This window comes from Aulostomus chinensis, chromosome 19 (assembly GCF_037954235.1).
Source record: "Aulostomus chinensis isolate RoL2024-O1b breed Wild chromosome 19, RoL_Achi_v1.0, whole genome shotgun sequence".
In the NCBI taxonomy this organism is placed as follows: Eukaryota; Metazoa; Chordata; class Actinopteri; order Syngnathiformes; family Aulostomidae; genus Aulostomus; species Aulostomus chinensis.
Window position 1 is genome coordinate 6,508,506 of NC_141338.1, and position 11,841 is coordinate 6,520,346.

An 11,841-nucleotide genomic window follows, 5' to 3' on the forward strand; every position below is an offset into this window, starting at 1 on the left:
TAAAACTCTGAGAATTAAAATGTTTGGCGTGTTTATGAGAAGAGACTGTTGGAATGTCCCCCTGTAGTTCTAGTCCTGATATTTTAAGTCATGGTTTTCATGAAGTTTTTATGTTTTACAAACTGTGACTTATTTGATGTTTTTAAAAATGGTGGCGCCCATGGACAAGTTTTAAAAAACATTTGGTGTTTAAGCTTTATCATTTTCTTAATTGTCCGTTGAAAATGTTGACATTATAATGGGCAAATAACGTTCAGTTCAGTTCAGTTACAAGCTTTTTAACACCATTTCCAAAGTTAGCCAATGTAAAAGCCATCTTACATTAATACTGGTGCTCATGTCTGAGTACCACTTTAACGCTAAGCTTTTCCTGAATACCAATTCATGACACAATTTCACAAGTACCATTTAAAGGCAGCATATGACTCTCTGAAGAGCCATCTTGGAGGCTGGAGGTGGCAGCCAGGGCCAGACCTAGCATATTTGGTGCCTTAGGTGAACTTTAATTATTGTTCTACTTCTTGCTCTAGCAGGTAGTCCACGCGGACTATGATTTGTTCATGACGATCTGGATACTGATTTGGCGACACTGATGTGTGGTTAGCTAGATAATCTTGCTATTAAACATGCTGTCAATTTAAAATCACATCCTCTCAGTCATACAAAATGCTATTTTGAATCTCGCTAGCATAAAATTAGCTTTCTTGCTAGTAGCTCAGCCATGGCTCTATGAGCTGAGTTTACGACCCTCTGGTGAGCTATCCTCTCTGCAGCTGAGCATCCAGCACACCACACTGATACCATATGCCAGTGTCCTCTCGACAGCACAGCAGTAGAAGGCAAATAGCAGCTCTTTTCCTGATTTGTTTTTCCTGAGTTGCCTCTGCAAGTGTAGACGATGTATCCACAGCTTGTATTCTGATCTTAAGAAGCAGAAACTACATTCAAAGGTTTACTTCAGAAGAAAAATAAAATTACAAGATTCACTTTTGAGCTCAAGTTGCCAGCAGGCAGACAATCCATTGACTGATTAATTCAAACTGAGAACTTATTTTTTTCTTCCCAAAAGTTTCAGTGTCATTTGACCAAGTGAGTAAACATATTTCTACAATTCAAATCACGACAATAACATTAATTTCAAACTTGAATTCAGCCAGGAATAAAACCCAAAAGACATGTCTCTTAAATAACTATTTATTTAGTTTTAAAATATTTTTGTTCTACAGACATAGGTTCAAGGAAGGTATGCAGAAGCAACAAAATAAACATTTTTTTTTGTTAATTTAAAATACTGACATTGAAATAAAACAAAAAATAACATAAGCAAGGCTAAATAACCGGTAATGGAGATAATATCAAGATGTGAGGTTAAAGATGTGACCACACATGCTATGTGCAACCATAACCGAGCATCACTGCTCAATTTATTTCAACTAAAACTCTAAAAAGACTTTATGCCTTCTTATATTTCAATACAACCCGAAGAAACAATCGTAAAATGGATTTTGCAAGCAAAAGTGGTCTTAAAGAAATGCCTTAATGGTGGAAAGAACTGCCTAATTTGGGGGAAAATATTCATGTCATCTCATTCACAACATATGCAATGACTTAAAAAAAAAAAAAAACTATTGAGGAACAAATTTACGCAAAATTCAAATCGGGAAAAGAACATGAGAACATTACTAGAACATTAATCCCATTTAGACTTTGGTATTTTTATTTTAGGACTTTCCCTTTCTTTGACTAGCAGAAGTCAAACGGCATCACTTAGGAAACTAGATTTAACCTATGCTGAAATGGTGTGTTGGGTCGCTGATTAGTTTACCAGCAGTACTGCATGAAAAGAGGAAAGACCACAGGGAAGAAGAAGAGCCAGCAACAGTTCATACGGTAAAAGTCTTCTCATAATGCCCCACACGTGGGCACAAACCACTTTTAGGCCTTTTTATGTACTCTAAATTCACATCTGTTATTAAAATATTAAATGTTCAGATAGCAAAATCCACTTTTTTTTAATACGGTAAAAGAATAAGCTTTATACGATTCTAAAAGAAAATAGTGCACATTTCAAGGCATTCAGGACATCTTGCTTTGCAGTATTCAATGGAAGATACATTTCCTTAATTATTGTAAAGGTGTCCACAGAGGTTCAAGGGAGTTGGCATTCACCCGGGAGAACGATGCAAATAGTCAGCACTGCAGGGTCATACATTCACCGATAACCACGTCGCCTGGCTGGGACGTCCTCAGAGAAATGTTACAAAAACAGGACATTTATATTGCCGATATGCCAGAAATTCTACTGTGGTGGAAACGAGTGGCACTTTTGTGGCGTGTGCTCCTGTGTGGCAACACACAGGAAACAAAAAAAGTATAACTTGCTGCCTCACTATAACGCATTTGTGGCTTAGATGCCTTCAGACATTACAGGTTCGATCAGTTTATTTAGAGGTAACAAAATATAACCTGTTCCCACAAATTAATCAAAGACCAGAAACAAGTTAGCTGACAAGCTACACTCGTGTTGCTTCAGAATAACTAGAAGGAACAGGGTAGGAAGGAAGTTACTTGTATCCACACAGCAAATAAATTAAGGGAATAAATTAGATTTCATGGCCTAAAAACAACAATTGTGGCAACAGGTTATATCTGGGGGTCACAAATTGTTTTCATCTGTCTTCTTAAGGGCTCTGCAGTGTTGCCATTAGATTTTAATCACTTTTTTTTTGGGGTGGAGAAATCTGTCTGTCGAGAGGAATAAATCTATTTTAATATTGTAGTCACAAACAATGGCATACAGCACCTTAGCCCTGGGTGGCCCAACGCTGGCCACTGCAGCAAAGCTATCAACACAGCCTGAACTATGTGCAACCAGTGGTGAGACTTTTCAGAATAAAACTGACCAGTTACAAGCACACTTATCCATCTATCTATGGTATACTGTACAAAACAAAGAGCACCAGCTGCCATTTTGTCTTGACCGCAGGTGTCTGCAGATTAAAAAAAAAAAAAAAGCAGGATACAGTCTGAATCTATGCCATTTTAAAGTCTGGGGTGAAGCAGGCCATGTTGGGATACTGACCTGCTCCCAAGCAGCATCTTTTTAACTGTACAGCTTGCAAGCACACAACAACAAAAAATGACCACCTACATCCGTTATCAGAAGGAACTGAGGTATCAAAAGAAGGAAGGATATTGCTATCATTGACAAATAAATCACTCTAGTACATTTCCATCTGCACTTGGACGTGCTGTGCCATTTTTTTCCACAACTAAATTCATAGCCGACAAGTCAAGAGAAGGGAATCGCTTCAACAGAATGGCTTTGATACATGTGATTGTTCGACAGTAATTTAAAAACAAACAGTGCTCTGTAGCAGGAAGAGTCCATCAACGGTTACAGGCGAAGCTGCAACACTAGGAAGGATTTTAGCCGTGACACAGAGGCAAGGCGAGAGGGGTGAGGAGTAGTAAGAGGAAGAAATAAGAGTCTTCAGTGTAGAGGTTGTTTAAAGTAGGTATTTGTGTCCGGTGTCCTCGTCTAGTGTGAGGTCCACCACCTCTGGAGGGGACACCCAGTTGGGCTGAGGGGAAACAGTAGTCCAGAGCTGTGGTTGATTTGTGCTGTTTAACTGCTCTACTGAGGTCTCCTTCCAGGAGGACAAACTCTTTATCACGCCTCCGCATGGATGGGCACATCTGCTTTCAAGGAAAAAAAGTTGAATTGTACAAGCTAAAAACATGCTAGGCAGACAATTCATATGATCAGACAAACAGAGTCCCCACTGGCACGCTGTCTTTACCGTGCTTTCTTTTGCACTCCGACTATTTCCACCTCACTGTCTGAGGAGGCAATGTTAATCTGGCCCTTGTGTTGAGAACTTTCCTTGTGCGACAGCTCTGCCTCCACGTGGCCTGAAACAAATAAAGAGGAGCATAGTCACACATTGTAAGAGTGGCCAGAGCACTAGAGAGCTTCAGGCCTCGCTGACACATGAAGACTGCAGCTGCTTTGACACAGAGAAGAACAAAACAATGATGAATCTGACACTTGTGTCTGAGAAGCTGACGAGACTGCATGAAGTGACACATTGGACAAATTGTGGAGTTTGTTTTCATGTTTTGACAATGCCAGCAAGTCAGTCATAAAAAGTCTATTCTTGAAATGAGGTAGCAAGACTTGTATAGCACCAGAAGCAAGCCAGCAGAATGTAGAAGGAAGGCAGTAGTGCTTCAAAGGCTTCTTGCTGAGATTAATAAGACCATTTCCCCAGAAACGATGATAACACCCATGCCTCTAAATGTCCTGTCTTCACTAAGAGGAGAGGAAATTATCAATTTGGATACACTGAGTTTGTAACTGACCTGAGATAGAGCCCAGAGCTCTTATACACCCAGAGTGAGCAGCCATATCCTGGCCTCTGTGTGTTTTTAGCTCATGCTTTATCACCGTGGGCCGGACTGTCTCCACATTCATACTCTCCTGGTTAGAATCAGTGTCTGAAATATCATAGTGACCCACTACTGGAGGCCCGTCTGCAGAAAACAAAGAAAACACTTCATTATTCAAATCATGTCTGGGAATAGCGACACTGTGAGACTGTGTCCCTCATCTTTCTATTGACAGCATCAACAAGAAATAACAGGAAACACCCATTTTCCCAGTTGCACAGACTAAAATCGACAGAATGCTACCAAGATGACATCGACTGTAGGCCAAAACAGAAGTTAGCATTGCTGTCTCACACTCCTCTTCATCCGCCATGGAGTGTAAAGCGTCACAGAAAAGTTTGAGGCTTAAATATTTTATTTCATAAGACAATATTGAAAAGTTATCCCTTTCACCATTTTTGAAGTGGAACTGCAATCGTTACACGTATGGCGCTAACGCTACGTCTGAAAAAAGCCGCATCTTGTTAGTTCGCGCTTCTTCTGCTTTCATCATGATTAATATCTACTATTGCTTAGCCACTTGTTACCAACCGCCGTTTGTGTGACAAACACTTTGAACTTCACTAGAGTGATATTTCATGATGGATTTTATGTCAAAGAACAAAATGTTAAAACCACATGCCTTATTTCAGACATTTCACCAAAAACCCATTCAAAAATCTCATTTACTTGACAGGAGCCGGCTGTTAAATGACACTAACTTCCAGGTCATAGGGCTCATTTCTACCCCACACTGTAAAATAATCATTTTGGCCTTTCCACTTTTATTGTACTAGTGCCATAAAAGAGGAACAATTCAAGAATCCTGGCTGTATAGATAAAGGTTAGTATTTTTCAACGCAACACTACTACACAGTGGTAGTATCTGTGGTGTATGAAAAGCCTTTTTGCAGAAGCCATTTTTCTCTCCATTTATTGCTTTTAAAATAATAGCCATTCACATAAAAACTACACTAAAATACAGTCATTACAAAACACATCAAAGTAATCGGTGAAAAGAAAAGCGGTTGGATAATAAAAGCCAAACAAAACACCTCTGGAACAGAGGGGACATGTGTCTTTGTTCTACCCTGTAAAAGGAGTCTCTAGGACACACTGCTGTCCAGACGTGTGTGTGTGTGTGTGTGTGTTGGGGGGGGGGGGGGGGGGTGAGCGGAGGGGGTTCATCTGGACAGTATGTACTGTTAGAGAAAACAGCCCATGAATAGATGATTGGGCTGAAAGAGGCAGGTACCAGGGTTACTAGAAAAACCAAGCACTTGCCGATGTAAAGGCCATGTGATAGAGATAGAAAAGGACTTGTGTAAACCAGGATAGTCTCTTTGGTAAACAATGGACTGTCCTTAGTTGATTAAATGCACACTGTTTGTGATTGTATGCACAAGGCTCCCTTCATTTTGTGGACAAAATAGTTGATTTAAAGGTAATTTCAGGTTTAACAAATGCAATACGGCAAATGTTAGATCCACTCTCTCTTTTTTTTTTTTTTTAAAAAAAAAAGGTAAAATAGTAAAGTATTTATGCACCATAAAACAATATTGACACAATTTGAAATAAAACTACTATGCCGAGAGGAAAAGATAAAATATTCCGTCAGTCAACATTTATCAGCATAAGCAAAACTTGCAAACATGCTGCTGAAGAAACTAATTTGGCTTTGCACATTCGATATATAAATCACATGCAAGCAGGTGGGGAGACTCAGCTTGGTAGAACTGACAGTCAGGGCTACATATACACATACAGAAAAAACATCCCATCTATAAATATGATTAGATTCCTTCATCAAGGTCAGTCATGGGAAGTATTAGCAGTGTTAATAACTGTAGTAGTAGTTTGTGGAGAGGGTTGAGGAGGAAGGTTTCCGCCTCAAAAGACCACAGGATATGAACCAGAAGCCACCTGATCACCCAGATCAGTCTGTTTGGAGGAAACCGGTAAACATTATCATGCATGCACTGCAGCTGCATTGCTACTGTTCGGATCTATAGGTTTTATGTCTGTGTTTCAGTTTAAAGTCAGGCTGTGAATCATGTAGTGCCAAGCCAAGCTGGCAGACCAGTGCAAATAAAACATTAACTAGACGAATATTATATCAGTAAAAATTTGAGGCTCTTGACATTGCGGCTAATAGCCACAACAGAGGAAGCCATGCTGATGTCCATAATCTATCCATAGGCAACTAAAAATACACACCGGGAGTCATCTCTCCCTCACTAGTTTCTTGTTTCTGCACAAATGGCAGCAATAGCAGCAAATGTAACAGAAGAGAGAACGATTATAAATGTAAAACACATCTAATCTAAATAGTAATATGATTTTAAAAAGCAAAGAGATCCTGTAAGTTAGTATATTGCGTTTATATTTGTAGGTAAATCTATGTTTTGAAGTTAGTAAAGCTATGCCACCAAAATAAAAAGGGTGTAAGAAGAGTTTAAAAGTCCTGAACCATTTACAAGCAAAGTGCTAGTTCAGAAGAATGTTTAGTGTTTTTAAACCTGATTCCTACAGTAAGAGTACTATTATGCTCGATCATTCTCAGCTTGAATTCAGAATGACAAGGCACATGCTATTATGCAGCAGCACCCCACCTAGCAGTGCACGGAGGCTGTCCAGCTGCTGTAATGCACATTCTGTATCAATGACATAATCATCTTCCATTTATGTGTGCGCACAGCTGGTACAGAAAACAAAAAGCCATACAGTAAGCAATACAATAAGAGCCCTGACTCAACATTCTATTGAGATATACCCAATGTCCATGTCACAGATTCTGCATTTTGATGGATTCAAAATGTCAAATCTCACAGTGATTCAGTGCCAGCAGATGTATCAGGCCTCAGGTCTGCAGTCATTTCAAATGACCAGCTCAGGCCCCGCTGCTGTTGATGGTTTATCTGTATGACGTTGCATTGCTTAACTATTAATACCAATTGCCGTGGTTCCTGTGTCATCTAGCTCTACACTTGGTAAGACCAACGTAAGAAACTGCAAGGAGTGAAGCAGAAGTGAAATCTAAACATTCAAGAGACCAGGGTCTGGAACACCTAGATTTCCGTTCTGCGTGACCACTTCAGGTAGGATGTTGTTGTTGTTTATAGGGGCGGTGGCGAGACTGTTGTTCTCCCGTGCCAACATGTAGGCAGCCATAGTCTCTGCGGACTCTGAAGATGGCAAAAAGGAACTAGGAGGAGATGGTCGCGCCCCGTGGGATGGATGCTGCTGCCCTTCTGGGGCATCACTTGAGCGTTTGGACGAATCGTTGTCCGAGTCGAGGTGTGCAAGCTTTTCCATCCAGATGCGGAAGCGCTCCTCAGTCTGGCGCTGCATCACAGCGATACGCGTCATGGCCTCCTCCAGTACACTGCTGATGCCGTTCCTGTCCCACGAACCGGTGTCCAGCAGCCCATGAATCTGGGCGCCCACTCTGGATCTCTCCGATGCACGTCTGAAGCCAGCTTTAAAGACATTGAGGCCAAGCCATAAGAAAATACAGTAGCACTTTCATGCTTCGGAGGTGGACTTTTGTATTAAAGAGAAAATGACAGTTGGTTTTTGGTTACGTGCAGATCGATTCTTTCATGCTGATGGACTACATCATGCAGTTGTAGCACTCAAATCTGTGTGCGGGATGTAAAAATGGTTGGATTTCCTGTACAACAAATCCCTAATGGAAGATAACTGGACGTGTCCGGCGACTGATTTGGTGGCTGTGGTTTAGAAAATGTGTTAACTGATGAGACTTTCAATTAAACACACCCATCTAAGGCAAATGACTCATGATGCAAGGTCATCAGATATGTTTCACTGCTCCTTGTAAATATGAGGAGGGGTTAGTATGGACCACAAAGATCTCTGGCAAAATAAAAGTGACCTTTTTAAAAGTTAATCAAACAAATCCTTGACACACCACACGCTATGTTCTCAATTTATAGGAAAACAAAAAGTAAGCAAGAACCAAGGCAAAGCTCCTACAGTGAGCGCATCAGAATTAAGTAAACATATTGGCTTTTCCTTCAACAGCAGCAGGTGATAACAGTCCTATCAATGCCACACTGCTAGCAGAGACTGCTGGATAGCTCAACTAGAATCCACAAACAGATTACCTAAGAGAACAAAAACTCATATTAGACCCAGTTTAGTTTCCAGCTATCTGCAGTCAAGAGTTGCAAATGGATGAAGTAATGACCTGACTACACATGACACAGCTCACCATAGTAAAGAGAACCACTGCTGTGCAACTCATAAAAACTTCATCACCTTTAGCGCAGGCAGAGTGAAGCATATAGACTGGGGTTGGGGGAATAATTGAAAACAGTTTTGATGAGAAAAGAAAGGATATAATTCAGTACCTTTTCTTCAACGAAACAAAAAAGATGAACTGCAAACTGATCCAATAAAATAGCACAATATAGGATTTTGAGTCTCCGGTACTCCACTACATTCCTACCACCACTCCAAGGCTGGACAGTAGTGAGGTAATACACCATTGTCTATGAACAGTAAAAGCTGGGGCTATAGCTGCCACACTTAGAGAATTGCAGAACTTGTAGGTCAGCTTAAACCAACTCTAGTACTTTCCATGAGTTGAAGAATGTTCACTAGACTTCAACAGCATGCAAATGGTTAGACAACACAAAGTATATTACTACATGTGACCGGGCACAGACCCCTTTTAACAGATATTCGAAATATCTACAGACAGAATGAAAGAAGACAGGTGATGAGTGAGAAAATGACTATAAATGACATGACTGGTAACATATACAAAGCAGTGCGAGTACTGGTCTGATATAACAAATGTTTTATATGACCCCATATGTTCACACTATATGTGGAAAGAGAAAAAAATTGATTTGCTTCAAATATTTCATGTCATGCAGTCTTTTAGTTGGCTCTTGAAGTCTACCCTCATACCTAATGAGTGTTTCTCTTCCTATGTGATAATGTTTTACATGAGATATCTGCAGTTACCCCTAAAGCTACTGTTACCCTGTAACCCTGGACCGTGGTAAACCCGTGTGGGAGAACTCCTGTGCTGAGGGGGTGTGTTTTGGGCAACGACCTTTACCTGGAATATCTGTCTTGATTGTCTTGCTACCTCCTGAAGTATCATCATCCTCGTCCTCAGAAGAGCTGGTGCTGGAGTCACATGTGAGCTCACTGTCACTTGTACTGCTGTCCTGCAGCAGGTTATACTTCTTCCGTGCCGCTGCCTCTCGTTTTTGCCTCAGCAGACGCATGCGCTCCTTATGTTTCTGGCTCCGATGACCTTTCCCTTTTGCCAGCTTCCCATTAGTTTGTTTTTCCTGCACTCCTGCTGCTGCTACCACAGTGGGCTGGCAGCGATTCTTCTTTGCAGCCATTGCATTCGGCGGATTCTCGCTTTCTGAACGTGACCGACGAGACTTCCTGCCCCCTGCTGCTGTGGCAGATGTTTGCTTCCCTGTTGCCTGGCCAGGATCATCTGCAGCTTCCATATTGCATTCTTCCTCTTCTCCTTCACCTACAGCTGGAGTAGCACCTTCTTCCCCTGAGGACAGTGTGTCTGAGTCAGCAAGATGGCCACTGGATGAGGGGGAAAGCATGCAGGGGTTTGAGGAGTCACTCTCGTAGACATTACGAGAGACAGGTTTGTCACTCCCTGTAGAGGCATGCTGGGACTCTGGGGAGTCTCTGCGGAGCTCCTTCATCAGGCATGGCATGGAGAGGAGACTCTGCTCTCCCTCTGTATGCAAGGGACTATCTGCCTCTTTTTCCCTCTGCGGTGAGCTGGTGCTTGTGGTGGTCTCAGTTTTTAGAGGTTCATCCTGCTCTCCCAGAGCAGACACTGTAGCTGATTGTGCTTCATCAAGGCACTCCAAGGGGCACTCCGCATCTACAAATTCCTCTGCCTTCTCTGAATCAGCCATCTTCATGCTAGTTGAGCCCAAAGCCCAATGGTCCAACAAATATGGACCAATGTGCCTGGACTGGCACACACCTGCAGGGATGAAAACATGATTGTTAATTTTCAGGTCTAAATATGTGCAACAACACAGGATGCCCAATGTCACATTATGAGTTGTGAAAACATCCTACATAATATCCTAAATATGATAATACAATGCCAACATGGCTTACTAGTTTCACAAATACTTGTAGATTCAAGAATGTGAATATATAGATTACATCCGATATTTACAAACATTAACAAATTCACCATTATAATTATCATGCAAGCCCCAAAATGGAACATTTACATTTTCATAGATCTTCATTTCTATGTGAATGTATAGATTAGTTAATCTTTTAATCGTTCTTTATTTTTAAAGCACAGAAAAAGTTCTACATTGCGCATTTTAGTGTTGTATCGAGGTGCTACCAGAGCAATGAAACATTTTAACCAAAATTATCATTTAACCGTATTATTCAAAAGCACGTAATATTTACTCGGTTAAACCAAGGAAATACACGTTAATTCTACATATATTATAAATCAAATATCCTTGCTTGCAACTTCAGATTTATGAAAAGAATGTGGCTGAAAATCTTGAGCAGATTGAACTGTGTCCGTGTGCACTACGGGACATTTAATATTGCCTGAATGAATGACTTTATTTAGTTGTAACTGTCGCTAGCAGAGGCTAACAGAACACTGGCTGCGCAGTGAAGCTCATCTCGGTCATAACCTTACACTCCGCAAACTTGGCAAGAAGGCGACAAGTCACGGAAAAATATTCAGGTTGCATGACAGCTGCTTTGCAAGATCCTAAAAATGGAACCAGTATCTAGCCAGCCAAAGGCATATGAGGCAGGATAATGTCTGCCGCTAACAGCTAACGCTATCTTGGTTAAAGCGATAGCTAACTTAGCATTCAGAATCGCCTGAGCTAGTTACAACTTACCGCTGTGTTAGTTATATTCTTCTTTTCCCAGTGTCAGACTTTTCAACATCTTCGTTAATTTGTTTTCTCTCTACCTTGCAAAGCATAAATACGTCACTGCCGATTATATTTTAATTCGTTGCAACTTGGAAGAATTTCAAATGTTTTGGCGCAGTGAGCTCGCACCTTTGCGAGCCCTTTTAGCAGTTAGCAGTTAGCAGTGTATATTTTAAAATGTCTCCATCAGCCTTTCGTCGTTCACAAAGCTACATGCGCCACTTCCGGTCTTTTTTAATATCCGAGCGCCTCTGCTGGAAAAATGTGGGTACTGCATGACAAGGAAATGAAGCAGGACAGCAACGGTCAGCAGGGGGACGCAAAGGCAAACCAGTAGTGTGAGTTGTACAAAGGTAAACTACAACTTTGAGGTCAAATCCACAACATGATATGATACATAAAATTTAAAAAAAGGAAACTCAACATACTGTCACCACGTAATGGCTTAAATCAGAATCAATCATAT

General features: G+C 41.0%; 1 protein-coding gene across 3 annotated transcripts; it reads right to left on the reverse strand.

Moving 5' to 3' along the window:
- Positions 1–1,186: 1,186 nt before the first annotated feature.
- On the reverse strand, positions 1,187–11,571 carry ark2n (arkadia (rnf111) N-terminal like PKA signaling regulator 2n). 3 transcript variants are annotated; one of them, XM_086187744.1, is made up of 5 exons: positions 11,340–11,571; positions 9,524–10,435; positions 4,366–4,536; positions 3,804–3,915; positions 1,187–3,699 (listed from the first exon to the last, which is right to left on the reverse strand). In XM_086187744.1, exons 2-5 carry the CDS (start codon positions 10,368–10,370, stop codon positions 3,510–3,512), a joined length of 1,320 nt encoding a protein of 439 aa, XP_086043870.1. In that variant the 5' UTR covers positions 10,371–10,435; positions 11,340–11,571; the 3' UTR covers positions 1,187–3,509. The 3 variants fall into 3 exon arrangements, with proteins under 3 accessions (XP_086043870.1, XP_086043872.1, XP_086043871.1); XM_086187746.1 differs by lacking the exon at positions 4,366–4,536; XM_086187745.1 differs by lacking the exons at positions 1,187–3,699; positions 3,804–3,915; positions 4,366–4,536 and adding an exon at positions 4,544–7,910.
- Positions 11,572–11,841: the final 270 nt, after the last annotated feature.

What these genes read in the sequence shown, in the direction of transcription:
- ark2n (XM_086187744.1), bottom strand. Translation starts at nt 10,370, where the DNA reads ATGAAGATGGCTGATTCAGAGAAGGCAGAGGAATTTGTAGATGCGGAG. An exon ending in AATCAAGACAGATATTCCAG is followed by an intron (nt 4,537 to 9,523) that starts GTAAAGGTCGTT and finishes TGTTTTCTGCAG; the next exon opens with ACGGGCCTCCAGTAGTGGGT. An exon ending in AGCTCTGGGCTCTATCTCAG is followed by an intron (nt 3,916 to 4,365) that starts GTCAGTTACAAA and finishes TATTTGTTTCAG; the next exon opens with GCCACGTGGAGGCAGAGCTG.